The 16,736-nt window shown below is 42.6% G+C and overlaps 1 protein-coding gene across 5 annotated transcripts in view; it reads right to left on the bottom strand.

Annotated features, from left to right (window-relative positions):
* Positions 1 to 16,736, bottom strand: part of THAP4 (THAP domain containing 4) — a 79,433-nt gene that overhangs the window by 46,367 nt on the left and 16,330 nt on the right. For all 5 annotated transcript variants that reach the window (XR_006283772.1, XM_043522451.1, XM_037908070.2 and 2 more), the window contains exons 3-5: positions 9,335 to 9,494; positions 6,420 to 6,529; positions 5,014 to 5,117 (exon numbers count right to left, since the gene is read on the bottom strand). Coding sequence is in view for 4 of the 5 variants with exons in the window: in XM_043522451.1 (XP_043378386.1) it covers positions 5,014 to 5,117; positions 6,420 to 6,529; positions 9,335 to 9,494 (374 nt within the window). In the remaining variant the exon portion in view is untranslated. The remainder of the gene's footprint in view (positions 1 to 5,013; positions 5,118 to 6,419; positions 6,530 to 9,334; positions 9,495 to 16,736) is intronic.

Below are 16,736 nucleotides of genomic sequence, written 5' to 3'. Positions count from 1 at the left end.
CACCCTAAGCTACATCCAATCTCAAACATTTTAGATACTGAAGTAATTAAACTTTAATATTCAATATCTCTCGGTAAAATACATGCAAGACTGGATTGGTACCTTTTTACTTTTTGGGGGGGACAGTTTTTAGGTTTGCTTCTTGCTGTTACTCTGCAACTGCGACTTCACAAACAGCAGTTAGGACTCATGCTGTGCCCTCAATATGCCAGCACTAACTCCAGCAGTGTAGGCTTCCTCACAGCAGTGTCCTATTAACTCCAGCTCTAGGGCTCTGGCAGGGAGTTTCCTCACAGCGAAGCCCAAGTCACAGTACCATATCTCCTGCTTCCTCACACAGCAAGGCCAGCTAACATTCTGGCAGTTCCAAGCCTCCTTGCCGTAGTGCCTGGCCTATGACATACAAGATCTCAGTGGTTTGGGCTTTGTTCCCTAGTCAGTTTCTGCTCTGCTCTCATGCTTTGGGTATATCTTCTCTGCACTGTTATACCAATGATCCAAACTCAGGTTAGCCAAGCCTGGTTGTGAGCAGCCACACTGCAAAGCTAGACCCCCGTTACTGGGTCCTCACTGGTGCTGTGGCTAGGACTTCTGGGGGCATATCTCTTGGTTCTTTGTGCTGCAGTGAGCTAAGCTGCTCTATGATTCTTTCCCAGTGAATTGTGGGAGAACTTGCCTTTCTCACAGTTTCCCCCGGACACTCAGAAGGAAAGCACTGGAGAACTAAGAGGGCTCAAGTAATTTAGCTTGTGTCTGCACTGCAAAGTGGTGGATTACTAGGCCAAGTTGAACCTGCACTCTAACCCATACCCCTCCCCACCCCACCAGGCCAGCTAGCGGAGTGAAAGCACCACTAAAGTTGAATGAAAGGGTTGTATGTGTAGATGGGAAGGGGGTTAGGGCCAACATTGAAGTAAGAGTCTGGGGAACTCGGCAGTGAAGACAGACCCTAACAGAGCTTGGGCTCTATACTGAAGAAGTATTTTTAAAATTGGGAAAAAAACTTTCCCTTTGTCTGTCTGTCTGTTGTTCTCCGGGAAATGCAAAGACAGGGCTGAAACTATACTGAAAGAAGCTTGGGGCCAGGTATGAAAAATCATCTAAATCATACCTAAAAACTACTCATTTGAAACCCCCAGATATGTAAGTAGATCAGAAAATGTCTAGGAAGATGCAATTAGGTTTATATATTTTTATTTCTTTATGGCTTGTGGACTTCTCTGTGCTAACCCCAAATGCTTTTGTTTTGCTTGTAACCTTTAAGCTGGACCTCAGAAAGGTTATTCTTGATGCTTAATTTTTGTAAGTGGGTTTTTTAAATCTAGCAATAGGCTGAGTTTTCACATGTATTTCTTTCTTTTTGTTTTTAATAAAATTTACCTTTTTTAAGAACAGGATTGAATTTTGTGTCCTAAAAGGTTGGTGCACATGCTGTTTAATTAGCTGGTGGCAACAGCTAATTTCCTTTGTTTTCTTTCTCAGGGTGAAAGGGCTTAAGGGTACCCCACAGGAAGAAATTCCCAAGTGTGCCTTCCTGGGTTCTCAAAGGGGTTTTTGCACTTGGGTAGTGGGAGCATCTACCCATCCAAGGTCAGAAAAAGGCTGTAACCTTGGGAGTTTAATACAAGCCTGGAGTGACCAGTATTAATTTTTAAAATCCTTGCGGGTCCCCACCTTCTACACTCAAAGTGCCAGAGTGGGGAATCGGCCTTAACAACGTGTCTTAAGTATGATCCTTAAAATATAAGTAGATTGCACAGATCCTACAAAATGGATCGACGCTTTAACTTTCTGGTGATTATAACTGCATAGTAACTGTTCCTCAACAGCGTTTCAAGCATAGGCAGGACCTTACATTCATTTTGGAGCCAGAGTTTCCCTAAAAAAACATTTCCCCAAGTAACATAATGCCTTCATCTAGAAAAACTATTTGTATTAAACATATTTTATTGTCTCTGGCCCCGATTTGGTGGGAGCACCAAAGATGGCCCTGAAGAGCCAAGGAACATTTAGGACAGTGGTTCCCAAACTATAAGATGCAGGGAGCTAACCAGTCATATGACGCTGGTTTTTCTTCTTCCTCTTTCCCAGATGTTTCTACAGGCATTCAGTCTCCTCATTGCACTAGTAATGTATAATGTGCACGAGGGAAAGGAAGCAGGCAATATCTTCACCCCCCCTCGTTCAGTCACACAATCTCTCAACTAAAATGTGGTCCACATGGTGAAAAGTTTGAGGAAACCCATGTGATACTGCATCCCATATTCTTCATAGAGATATTATGATATGATTATGGCATAACTATGATGTATTTTATACAAGATAGGTCATGTGAGATATCATTGAAAAAGGTTATGATTTACTGAATATAATGATCCCATTTGTATGCATGTATCATTTTGGTATCTGAAGTTAGGAATATTGTCTATGTATCTATTAAAAATGCGTTTACACCTGGGAAACACCCACTAGGCAAAAGACTATCAGTCTAGATGGCTGGCTGGAAATGCAAGTCAATGGACCATTAGGGAGAACAATAGGTCCTAGAAGAAGCTAATCTCCCACCCCGGAGCCTTTCTGGGAAGCCTTCCTGAGGACACTACAACATGGCTGTTATGACACTATGGGGGCATGTGACCAGATCACCTGGTACTGGACTCCATCTTGGAATACCAGTGTTTTTCCACTGAAAAGTGTGGGAACCAAGCTTGGAGACAAAGGGTTCCCAGAGTATGCAAAAGCTTTTTAAGGAAGGGGAGTAACATCATTGTGGTTCTTCACTGACTCCCCACCCAAAGAAGACTCTTGGAAACACCTGAGGAACAAGGACTGAACTGGGGGAGGGAGGGAGGGAGTGCTGGACTCAGGCTAGGGGGGTTTCTAGCTTGTGAAAGGAATACCTGGGGTTTTTAAGCTGCAAGCAAGTGCAGCTTGCCCCTTAAGAACATGCAGCTGGCTTAAATCATCCTTTAGGGTGAGAATTTGCTACTTATATCCAATCTTTTTAGTATATTAAGCTTATATTGCATTTTTGTTTATTTGCCAGGTAACCTGCTTTGATCTGTTTATTATCCCTTATAATCACTTAATCTATCTTTTGTAGTTAATACATTTATTTTTGCTTTGTCCAAAACCATTGTGTATGGGAGTCATACCTTGAGGCAGAAAGCTGTGTATATTCCTCTCCACATTGAGGGAGGGGGCGAATTTCATGAGCTTGCGCAGCGCAAGATGGTACAATTTTGGGTTTACCCTCCAGAGGGTGGTGTGCACTTGAGTAGCTGGGCAGTTCCTTAGCCGAAGCCTTCCCATGCAGAGCTGATCTCAGCATCTGTATGTAGCTGCAGTTGGGTGTGTTCCTACCTGCATGTGTGCTGATGTGGGCTTAAGGGCCTGTCATAGCAGTACAATGTAAAGGTAGCCCAGGCTGGTGGGTCAGGCTCAGTGGTACCCCAGTTCCAGGTGGCACAACCCTGATCTAGGTTCATTAGATGCAAGGGTCCTTCGGAAAATGTTGGATTTTGTTTTTAAATGTAGCTAGTGTTCTATTTATGTTGTTTGTGTGTATGTCTCTGATCCAAAGCCCATTGAAGTCGAGAGAGAATCCTATTGACACACGATGGGCATGATCCGAAGCCCATTGGAAAATTTCATAAATACAGAACCAGGGCTCATTCAGGGACTTCCACAACTTCCAGTTGTCCCACATGAAAGTTGTTTGTTTGTCCACATACATAATTTGGCCCATCCCAGTACCAAAATTTATTAATTCAAAGTAAATTAAAGTTTCACAGCCTTATTTGAGGAGCAGTGAAGGGAAGAGCCTACAGAGGATTGGAACCCTAAAGCTCAAATGAAAGAGAGCAGAACCTAAAATGAAAAGTTGTGGATCACAAACAAGGCACTTAGGGTGTTTAGTAGAGCTGCACTGGCACTCTGTAGAGAAGTCTAAGGAAATCTGGTGCCAATATATCTCATTTGTGTACCCTCACATCACAATGGTTGTAGGATACCAGCAATAAAAAAAACTAATTCTAGGTCCACTCAGCTCTTACAGTTCCAAGGCAGATACATTGACTACCATGCATTTTATGATGCTGGGGTCTCTTAGATAAGAGTTTAAAAATAGACCCTGTCTGCTCTGCATGGAGATCAAAGATTCCAGGGCCGTTTTTCTCACAGTAGGGATATGCCCCAGTGGCAGAAGTTCCTCTGCCTTACTGGGGTGCTGTGTATACCACCCAAATGCCAGCCACTGCTACAGAAGAGTCTATGCTTCACTGGCACTGCATGTAATAAATCATTAACTTAGCATTGCTTTCAGAGTGATCGTTATAGTGGGTATGGCAACACTCATTTTTTCATGTTCTCTGTGTATATATATATCTTCCTACTGTATTTTCCACTGCATGCATCTGATGAAGTGGGTTTTAGCCCACGAAAGCTTATGCTCAAATAAATTTGTTAGTCTCTAAGGTGCCACAAGTACTCCTCGTTCTCTTAGCATTTCTATAACATCTTCCCTCCAAATATCTCAACACACGTCACAACTATCAACTGGATTAAACATTATAGCACCCTTCAGGTTAGTTTGGGTTCTTTGTAATAGGTTCTCTCTTATTCCCAAATATACAGGGCCTGATTCTCATTTACCCCAAGGCCCCTTTACACTTCCAGAGCAATAGAAAGGTGTAAAGGGGCCTTCGTGTAAATGAGAATCAGGACCATGAAAGTATCCTGAAGAGATGTTTAGGGATAATGTCCCCCTTAAGGATTCCTAAAAGGGATGGGAAAAAATAAATACCCTCTGAAGACTACAGAGGAAATGAGAGAGGAAAGAGACTGAAGTATTTCTGTGAACATCCTAAAGTTTGTGTGTGGAGTTTTTTTGTTTTCATTAAAAGGATGTTTTTCAACGTATCTCCTTAACTGGCAGTCTCTGGGGTGATGCGATGTTGGGCAGGTATTCATCACAGCTAACTGAGTGGTTGTGTCATACCCCAGGACACTCACCTGCTCCACATGGGGCTTCTTAGCAAAGGAGATCCTGGCTATAGAGTGAGAAGCTATAGACAGCTCCTGTCCGTTCACTTCCCCTTCCTCCACCTCCACAAGACCTGGAGCGAGAAGGGATATTATTAACATCATTATAAGCTACAAAAGGCTAACTATAGTGCAACCACACATGTAGATCTGTATAAGTGTACACAGCTCTCCCTGTTGGCATCTACCAGTGCAAACAGCTTAGTTAACAATTTGAAAGACAAACTGGCAAATCTAGTGCTCCCTGCCTACATGATATTGTCACCTGCCAGGATATGCCACGCCATTACTAGCAGTGGAATCAATAGCATGAAAGTGCAGTTCAGTAGAGAGCTAGCAGAGTGCTCAAAGGCAGACTGCTAGGTAGTTTTAGATGCAATTTGAGAAGTTGACTGGATTTTAAAATTCTTTCACTTCTAATAATTTGGGTGAGGTTCTCACCCCAGCTCTGTCCCCTTTAAGTAGCCTGGGAAGGCCACTGTAAATTAGGACTGTCTAAATTATGCTAGGGGCACCTGAGCAGCCCAGGATACAGAGGGTGCAAAGGTAGCTTAAAGCCACAGTGGGCTCTGAGTTCTGTGATGCACCCCTATGAGGTGGACCCCTGGAGCGTTGTTAACACAAGAACTTTTTAAAAAGAAATGTGACCTGCCAAAGTCTCTAAGGAGTCACCTGGCAATTAGCCAAATAACATGACAGCTGTAATAGGAAGAGTTGCATCCTCAACACAGGAAATTGTGAACCATGATGTGAGCCTTCCTACACCCAGAGTGGGATCTACAGTTTCCAGAACACTTGTGTTTCAAGTAGGGAGTAATAGATGAGAGAAGGACACCATCAAGGGAATGGAAATGTTACAGCTTACATTTAACTTGGCAGGCTGTTTGCCTTCTGCTATCTTCAAGGCTCCAGACCTGTATTTGATTTTCAGTTTTATTAGTCATCTTTTGTTTATAAAGCTGTGCTTGAAAATTGGAAGGTATTTTGGGGAGCTTCATCCCCATCCAACTTATTGTTCTATTCAAAACGAGTACACTCCCTAACCTAGCATAGGACTCGAGTGGTATCCTGGTTTAGAGTCCTCTGATGCTCTTGGAGAAAGCTGGGGGCCTAGTTCTTCTCCCAAAGCACTACATGAATCACTGGCAACTTGTCACTCTCAACAGGTTTCACAGTGCAGGAGCTCATTCATACCAGAGGTAGAAGTACTGCTTCCTGGTGCCGGATTATCAATTAAAACAGATTATATGAAAACCTCACACAGGCCCAATAATGTTCTGAAGCATAGATGTAGGAGACTGCTGGTCCTTCTTCCCTCCCCCACAGAACCCAAATGTAAAGCAATAGTGCAAATTGGTAGGGTATCGGGCCAGTACCTGTGTTCTGGGCACTGATGAAGGCCACCTTGTTAGTGTCAGGTTTGAGGCGGATGAATCCACATTCTCTGTGCATTGGCTTCCTTGTGTCTGGATGGAAAGCATTAAACCTGTTGGGAAATCAGGATGCTAAAACTACCATATTTCTGCTATGGAAGAGTAGCAAAATGCAAGGTGTTCAGCCCAGTCTCATCACCGAGAGAATGATACTTTATTCAATGGAATGGTCACCAGCTGTACCTACATTATGAATAGAAGAATACAAAAAACATCTCCACACTATGGATGCACCAGTGCTTGACACAGCAGTAAAGCAGCATTTCAGCACTGGAAGTTCTAAACCTGTATAAGATACATCATGTTATGCCTAGCTAACATTTACAGAGATACTTTGCTTTTCATACTAATGCTTGGAATTTTCCACAGCTCATCTGTCTCAATACAAGGACTTGCTGAGAGGGATCTTTGGGAATTCCACCCTTTCATTGATTGGGGGCCACCTATATACTCCTCCTTACTCAATTAAATGTCTGATCTTATATCATCTATCTTCCAGTTTGCAAGGCTGGCTGGCTTGTCGCCTCCTCCAAATATCAGTCTGCAAGAGCCATTAAGTCATTGCTCTTCTCCACAAAGTACAAATACACCAACTTGGAGACACATGTGGTCTCCATCAGCCCCTGCAATTATGTATTCTGGTCAGCTCTACTCTGGGTCTTGTGTGCAACAATAAATTGCATTAGTGCAGCTGCACCACTGAGTCTGCCTGCACTTTTGATTATTAATTAAATACTGTCAGACTAGCAGAGCATACTTTTTCTGCTTCTTTCTTATTTCCCATGTCACTAGATGGCACTTCCAACCCCTCATTTGCATAAATGAAAGGGGGTGGTGGGGCTTCCTCTGAGCTGTTGCTAATTCTGCTCCAGGAATTCCCTACTCTGGCTGTCATCTACAGACACATCTCAGTAGTACTCCTCCCCAACTCTGACATGCACACTTACCACAAACCTATGGAATGCTTAGACCGTACTAGGTCACAGAAATCTTACCCCCCTCTCAAAACTAAACTATCGCCAGGGCCTGTAAAGTGCTCCATTTCATTAGTTGAAGTCCAAACGTTAACAGCATAAGCACAAAACGTACCCATGAACACTCAGCAGAGTTACACACTAGAGACTGTCACAACAGCTACTAATCACAAAAAACGGTCAATGTGAAATATTCAAAGAACACATTTTACATGTGTAATAAGGTATAAGTAAGCATGCAAGATCATTTCATGACAGACATACAGCCTGGGGTGCCCAAGAAATAGACTATCAACATATCTTAACATGATCTAAGTACTCTTAATGTAATGAGAAATAAGGAATTGTGTGCAGAGCTAGGCACACAAACAAGGAAAGTTTTGTGTGTTTGCAGTTGCACTCTGATCAATAATCTCCTTTGTTTATGAACACGTTATCTCTCCTGTTTGGCCTTATCTAGACAGAAAAGTTGTACTGCTTTAACTATACCAGTATAGTTAAAGAGGTACAATTCTCCTAGTGGAATGCAGTTATACTGGTATGAATGTGCTTCTACTGGTATAGCTTATTCCTGTATGTGAAGGGCAATAAAGCAATACATGTAAGGGGCATCTTGACACAGTATAACTGCATCCACACTAGGGGTTATACCAGTATAATATCATCAGTTAAAAAAAACAATACCCCAACCAACCTATTTATATTACTATAACAACTGTATGTAGTCTAGGTGTGTGTCGTCTTTTGCACTACGTTAAGAACTTGTAATTATTCCTTTCTCCTGCATTCAGAGCAATAACCTTTGTAATCTGAGTTGCAGGCAAAACTGAGTAGCAGGCAAAAAGCTTATTTTTACTAACATGAATACTAAAATGTTAGCTAAAAGATCTATCTTCCTCCAAATCTCTTTTTTTCTTGCACACAATTTCTTAAACCTACATGTCCAAAATGGCTAAATAATTAGCTCTTTACCCTATATGCCCTACTAAACACTTCATTTAATCACTCTATTTTTTTTCATTATCTACAATATAGACAGATTGCCAAGATTTAAATGGACAGATTTAGCAGCCTCTTCACAGTTGCTTGTGTGAGAACACATGGACTGTTTGTTTAAATTTATAGCAGAAAGGGTCTGGGTCTAGGCACAAGCTCTACAGTGAAGCAGAGAGAGTAGCTCTAGGGATAATCATATTAAAGTGCCTAGCTCAGCATTAAGAATATTGTCTGTCTCGTGCCTTAGGCCAGTGTAAATTTGTGGCGATATACATACACGTACACACACACACACCAGGTTTAAGTGTCCAGAAAGTTAAAAACCTACTGATATTCAAAATATGATGATTCTTTGGACCACTCAAATAAATCTCTCTCATGGAACCTCATGGAATCTCTCTCATGGAATCTCTCTTGCCCAACCTCCCAAGTCCTCTGCTGTGTGGCTCTCAAAACTTTGCACTTTGTGGACCACATGGATGTGCTCTATTAACTGCTTGTGGTCCTTTGGCAACAGGTCACTAGTATGTGCACACTTAAAATTATCATCACGCTCCCCGGCCTGCCCACTTCTTTCTGCATTCCCATTGAGGTGTGTAGTGATTTGTAAACATTTAAGTGAACAGAAATGCAGATGAATGTTTAATCAAGAACAGCAGTTGCCAGATTTAGGTGTGTAACCCGGGCACATGTTGCAATGGAGCTGTTACTGCTCAGCACCTGTAAAAATCAGGCCACCCAGTCAGATCCAATCACATCCTCTCTTCTGACAGGTGAATAATTTTTACTATACCACTTTTTTTTTTTATGTGCAGCCAGTAAACCTGTTGGGGTTTACGCACACTCAATCCAAAGGCACTGCCATGACAAACTAAGTTTTAGACTTACGAAAAGTTCAGCATGGGCTGCCCCACGTGAGAGATGCGCACCTCTTCCAGGTACTGAAAGGGCTTCATTGTAGGGAAGTCACCATCTCCCGGTGGGTCTGACAGCCAGGTGCCCAGCATCCAGGACAGAGGCTCAATCACAGGGTTTAGCTGGGGGGTCTCTGTTGAGAAGGAGGAAAGAATCAGGAACTTTTGACTCAGAGATCTGCTTAAGAGGTCTCTGTCAACTGTGTAGAATGTGGGAGAGTTTATGGAAAAGCATCTCACAGATGTTAGGATACATCATCACTGCTTCTTGCTAGATCAGTGGCACCTTCAAAGTATGAATGGAGCTGGGAACAAAGGACAACAGTTGTGGAGAACAAGTCTGACTTAAAATCTGCCTCTTGGTCTTGCAGTTAATACAGCATGTGACTGCATGTAGAGCTCACCAACTTCAGGCTTCCCCAATCAATGTTGATAAAGAATAGGTGTATGTTCAAGGGAAAACTGTGAAACTTCAGGGCTGCAAGTTAGGCACTAAAAACATATTTAGATACCTTCATTACATGGCCTGATTTTCAGAAGTGCTGAGTATCTGCACCTCCTCCTGGCTTAAGCAGGAGATGTGACTATTCATCACCTGAGAAAACAATCTGCCCAACATCAGGTGCCCAACTTCAGTCATCCAACTTTCAGAAGTTTGGCATAAGTCTCTAGTAAGGGTCAGGTAGTAGGATGCAGTGCCATTAGGGACCCTTCTCGTGGCTAGTCTAAATGCAGTGTCACAAGAGAGGACAGACAGTAGCAGCCATGGAATCTGATGCCACAATGTAGCAATGAACTATACATGGAAGAGGATGGGGATTTAATAGAGGAGAATGAAGATGGTTAAAGGATCTCCTGAATATAGTATAGCTATATTCTGCAAGAGTGCTTGAAAGAGTGGTACCTTCACACCCTTGCCAAGTTAAGTTACAACATTGATACAAAACATGGGACTGCAAACTAGGCTATTTACAACACCTAAAAAAGGTTAGAATTCCATTTAAAAGAGCATAGGGATGGCAAACATGAAACACAGATGACTATTGTTTTCAACAACCCAATATATCCCTGTTCAACAATATTTCACCTAGGCATCCCATTTAAGCCACAGACCCACAGCAGGATACCGTGTAGAAGAATTCATAAGCACATAAGAACAGCCATACTGGGTCAGACCAAAGATCCATCAAGCCCAGTATCCTGTCTTCTGACAGTGGCCAATGGCAGGTGCCCCAAAGGGAATGAACAGACAGGTTATCATCAAGTGATCCATGCCCTGTCACCGAATCCCAGCTTCTGGCAAACAAAGGCCAGGGACACCATTCCTGCCCATCCTGGCTAATAGCCATGGATGGACCTATCTTCCATTAATCTATCTAGCTCCCTTTTGAAAGCTGTTATAGTATTTGCCATCACAACACCCTCTGGCAAGGAGTTCCAGAGGTTGACAGTGCATTGCGTAAAAAATACTTTCTCGTGTTTGTTTTAAACCTACTACCTTTTAATTTCATTTGGTGGCCCCTTGTTCTTATATTATGAGAAGGAGCAAATAACACTTCCTTATTTACTTTCTCTATACCACTCATGATTTTATAGACCTCTATCACATCCCGCCTTAGTTGCCTCTTTTCCAAGCTGAAAAGTCCCAGTCTTATTAATCTCTCCTCATACAGAAGCGGTTCTATACCCTTAATAATTTTTGTTGCCCTTTTCTGAACATTTTCCAATTCCAATATATCTTTTTTGAGATGGGGTGACCACATCTGCATGAGGTATTCAAGATGTGGGCGTACCATGGATTTATATAGAGGCAATATGATATTTTCTGTCTTATTATCTATCCCTCTCTTGATGATTCCCATTCATCAGGAAACTGATTGACAGACCCACCTCACAAACATTTTCAGTGCTCCAAGCCAAACCAAAAAATACAGTAATGCATGTCTGGATGAAGAATGACAAAGATATAATCAGGGCCAACTTGTGGATGTGCAAGAGGCCATTCAAAACTTGGGCACAAACTCTTGGAAGGGGCTAATGAGGCCATAATTTGCCTCCCCTCTGCTGGAAACTCACAGCGAATTGTTTCCCCACTGCTAGACAGGAATAAGGGTTAGTCCAAAAGTTGCTTTGCTTATGCTTAAGGCCCAGGCTAGGTAAAAGCCAATTAAGACTCTATGGCACGCAGGCTAAAGTAGAAATGGACCAGAAAGCTGCTCTGTGATGGGAATAGCTCTATTCCATTATTACATTTATATGGAACCTTTGTCTCATGACACAAAGACACCTTCTTTAATGAGTCACTGTGAGAGGAACAGCTTTGGTAAATAACAGTTATGCACTTTTTATTGTGTAATGTGATTTTAATAGGGTGTGCACTGTAAAAAAACCAAAAAACCAAAAAACAACCTCTCTCACCCCAAGAAATTAATTGAGATGCACTGACACTATTTCAGGTCCCTGTGAATGGCAAAGCATTTCGTACTGATGATGCAAGTAAGAAAAGGGATACATTACCCCTATTATATCAGGGAAGACCAAAACAAACATAACTGGATATACGCACTGCACGGTCTAGAGTGGTGACATTAAGCGTTGTGAAGCCAGAGATCCAAGTTCAGGAGTCACTGTAGGATGTTCCTCTCCCACACTAGCTAAAAGAGTCCACACACTCAACCCAATGGGAAAAGAGTTTATACACCTACTGCCATCATTACCTGGCAACAAGCAGGAATGTGACACAGGTTTGGCTAGGCTGGAAGGTAGAGACAAAATTAGGAAGAAAATGGAGGACCTAAACGGGTGATGTCATAGGTGAAAACTTGCTAGGCCAGTGTGAAACTCACTGTGCCTCAATCCCAAATTGCTTGTTAAAAGTCGTGGGAAAGGGAGGAGAGAGAGTCCATGTTTAGAGGAGCAGACTGAAAGGTAAGGGAATGATGCATCCGAGGGTGCTGAGGAAATTGGCTGATGTGATTGCGGAGCCATTGGCCATTATCTTTGAAAACTCATGGCGATTGGGGGAGGTCCTGGACGACTGGAAAATGGCAAATATGGTGTCCATCTTTTAAAAAGGGAAGAAGGACCTGTCAGCCTCACCTTAGTCCCTGGAAAAATCATGGAGCAGGTCCTCAAGGAAACCATTTTGAAGCACTTGGAGGAGAGGAAGGTGATCAGGAACAGTCAACATGGATTCACCAAGGGCAAGTCATGCCTGACCAACCTGATTGCCTTCTATGATGTGATAACTGGCTCTGTGGATATAGGGAAAGCAGTGGATGTGATATATCTTGACTTCAGTAAAGCTTTGGATACCGTCTCCCACAGTATTTTTGCCAGCAAGTTAAAAAAACTATGGATTGGATGAATGGACTATGAAGTGGATAGAAAACTGGCTAGATTGTCGGGCTCAATGGGTAGTGACCAACGGCTCGATGTCTAGCTAGCAGTCAGTATCAAGTGGAGTACCGCAGGGGTAGGTCCTGAGGCCGGTTTCGTTCAACATCTTTATTAATGATCTGGATGATGGGATGGATTGAACTCTCAGCAAGTTCGCAGATGAAACTAAACTAGGGGGAGAGGTAGATACGCTGGAGGGTAGGGATCGGATCCAGAGTGACCTAGACAAATTGGAGGATTGGGCCAAAAGAAATCTGATGAGGTTCAACAAGGACAAGTGCAGAGTCCTGCACTTAGGACGGAAGACTCCCATGCACTGTTACAGGCTGGGGACCGACTGGCTAAGCAGCAGTTCTGCAGAAAAGGGCCTGGCGATTACAGTGGATGAGAAGCTGGATATGAGTCAGCAGTGTGCCCTTGTTGCAAAGAAGGCTAACAGCATATTGGGCTGCATTAGAAGGAGCACTGCCAGCAGATTGAGGGAAGTGATTATTCCCCTCTATTCGGCACTGGTGAGGCCACATCTGGAGTATTGAGTCCAGTTTTGGGCCCCCCACCACAGAAAGGATGTGGACAAATTGGAGAGAGTCCAGCGGAGGGCAAAGAAAATGACCAGGGGGCGGGGACACATGACTTACGAGGAGAGGCTGAGGGAACTAGGCTTGTTTAGTCTGCAGAAGAGAAGAGTGAGGGGGGATTTGATAGCCGCCTTCAACTACCTGAAGGGGGGTTCCAAAGAGGATGGAGTGCAGCTGTTCTCAGTGGTGGAAGATGACAAAACAAGAGGCAATGGTCTCAAGTTGCAGTGGAGGGGGTCTAGGTTGGATATTAGGAAACACTATTTCACTAGGAGGGTGGTGAAGCACTGGAATGGGTTACCTAGGGAGGTGGTGGAATCTCCGTCCTTAGAGGTTTTTAAGGCCCGGCTTGACAAAACCCTGGCTGGGATGATTTAGTTGGTGTTGGTCCTGCTTTGAGCAGGAGGTTGGACTAGATGACCTGCTGAGGTCTCTTCCAACCCTAATCTTCTATGATTCTAATGAAAATTTTCCCCATCAACAGAGGATTTTCATTTCTGTCACCTGTGGGGTCTCTCTTCTTATGGCATCTCAGGTTCTGTACCAAAAGACTGGAGGATAGCTAATGTGATGCCAATTTTTAAAAAGGGCTCCAGAGGTGATGCCGGCAATTACAGGCCAGTAAGCCTGACTTCAGTACCGGGCAAACTGGTTGAAACAACAGTAAAAAACAAAATTGTCAGACACACAGATGAACATAATTTGTTGGGGAATAGTCAAGGTGGTATTTGTAAAGGGAAATCATGCCTCACCAATATATTAGAATTCTTTGAGGGGGACAACAAGCATGTAGACAAGGGGAATCCAGTGGGTATAGTGTATTTAGATTTTCAGGAAGCCTTTGACAAGGTCCCTCACCAAAGGCTATTAAGCAAAATAAGCAGTCATGGGATAAAGAGGGAAGGTTCTCTCATGGATTGGTAACTGGTTAAAAGACACGAAACAAAGGGTAGGAATAAATGGTCAGTTTTCAGAACGGAGAGAAGTAAATAGTGGTGTCCCGCTGGTGTCTGTACTGGGACCAGTCCTATTCAACATATTCATAAATGATCTGGAAAAAGGGGTAAACAGTGATATGGCAAAATTTGCAGATGATACAACACTACTCAAGATAGTTAAGTCCCAGGCGGACAGCGAAGAGCTACAAAAGGATCTCTCAAAACTGGGTGACTGGGCAACAAAATGGCAGATGAAATTCAACATTGATAAATGCAAAGTAATGCTCATTGGAAAACATAATCCCAACTATACATATAAAATGATGGGGTCTAAATTAGCTGTCACCACTCAAGAAAGTAATCTTGGAGTCACTGTGGATAATTATCTGAAAACATCCGCTCAATGTGCAGTGGCAGTCAAAAAAGCAAACAATGTTGGGAATCGTTAAGAAAGGGATAGCTAATAAGACAGAAAATATCATATTGCCTCTATATAAATCCATGGTATGCCCACATCTTGAATACTGCATGCAGATGTGGTCGCCCCAGCTCAAAAAAGATATATTGGAATTGGAAAAGGTTCAGAAAAGGACAACAAAAATGATTAGAGGTATGGAGTGTCTGCCATATGAAGAGAGATTAATAAGACTGGGGCTTTGCAGCTTGGAAAAAAGACGACTAAGGGGGGATATGATAGAGGTCTATAAAATCGTGACTGGTGTGGCAAAAGTAAATAAGGAAGTGTTATTTACTCCTCCTCATTACACAAGAACTCGGGGTCACCAAATGAAATTAATAGGCTGCAGGTTTAAAACAAACAAAAGGAAGTATTTTTTCACACAACGCAGTCAACCTGTGGAACTCCTTGTCAGAGGATATTGTGAAGGCCAAGACCATAACAGGGTTAAAAAAAAACCAGATAAATTCATGGAGGACAGGTCCATCAATGGCTATTAGCCAGGATGGGCAAGGATGGTGTCCCTAGCCTCTGTTTGCCAGAAGCTGGGAATGGGTGACGGAGGATGGATCACTTGATTACCTGTTCTGTTCATTTCCTCTGGGTCATCTGGCATTGGCCACTGTTGGAAGACAGGATACTGGCCTAGATGGACCTTTGGTCTGATCCAGTATGGCCGTTCTTATGTTCTCTCTCCTCAAGTTTAGTGAGTGTTAAAACAGTTTTAAAACAAATATAATGCCCCTAATTACATTTCATTCTCCTGAAACACACAGAGATAGAATAACAAGATATTTGCATCAGATCCCACAGTGAGGTTGATGGGATTTCTATAGAACTATAGCAATAGTTTGCAAAGATTGTCAGATCAGTTTGCACTCTTCACAGCTGACAGTACTGTCAATAAGGGGTTCTCAAACTGGGGGCAGAAATATTAAATGTTTATATTTCACATTTTTAGGTTCTGACTTTTTACTTATATAGGGAAGAATATCTGTAGGCTCTCCACATTATTTGCCATGTTGTAAATAAACACACATATAATCAAATGTTTTTTAGCTTAGATACTATGGTGATGGGTGCTATAGAAAACCCTAAGATCAAAGCCCTTCACAGCAGGACAGCTTTCTAAGAAAGATCTTTTCTTTCCACCTTCTCTCTGCGTGTGCAAATTAGTGAGTCAAAAGAGTGCTGATATCCTGCCAAATAGATATTTCCCTCCTGTTTGCTGAAAGTGTATACTGCGCTCCGATCCCGCCTCCCTGTTGAGTGCTCTCTTTGCACTTTTCAGAGTAACAGCCGTGTTAGTCTGTATTCGCAAAAAAAAAAAAAAAAAAAAAAAAGGAGTACTTGTGGCACCTTAGAGACTAACCAATTTATTTGAGCATAAGCTTTTGTGAGCTATAGCTCACTTCATCGGATGCATACTGTGGAAAATACAGAAGATGTTTTTATACACACAAACCATGAAAAAAATGGCTGTTTATCACTACAAAAGGTTTTCTCTCCCCCCACCCTACTCTCCTGCTGGTAATAGCTTATCTAAAGTGATCACTCTCCTTACAATGTGTATGATAATCAAGGTGGGCCATTAAGCCATTAAGCCCACCTTGATTATCATACACATTGTAAGGAGAGAGATCACTTTAGATAAGCTATTACCAGCAGGAGAGTAGGGTGGGGGGAGAGAAAACCTTTTGTAGTGATAAATACCATTTTTTTCATGGTTTGTGTGTATAAAAACATCTTCTGTATTTTCCATAGTATGCATCCGATGAAGTGAGCTGTAGCTCACGAAAGCTTATGCTCAAATAAATTGGTTAGTCTCTAAGGTGCCACAAGTACTCCTTTTCTTTCTTTGCACTTTGTAACAGGAAAAGTCCCAGGTTTAAGTGAACAGGGAAGCTTTGGGAACCATGGCCTTTGGTCTGCAGCGTAGGCTTTTGCTCCCCTCTAGTGGAGCAAGTGATATTGCAGCAATTCAAAGTCCTCTCTTCTGTGCAA

Source organism: Chelonia mydas, chromosome 9 (genome assembly GCF_015237465.2).
Source record: "Chelonia mydas isolate rCheMyd1 chromosome 9, rCheMyd1.pri.v2, whole genome shotgun sequence".
Lineage (NCBI taxonomy): Eukaryota > Metazoa > Chordata > Testudines > Cheloniidae > Chelonia > Chelonia mydas.
Note: the sequence above shows the minus strand (reverse complement) of the source record. Positions and strands in the feature narration are given on the sequence as shown.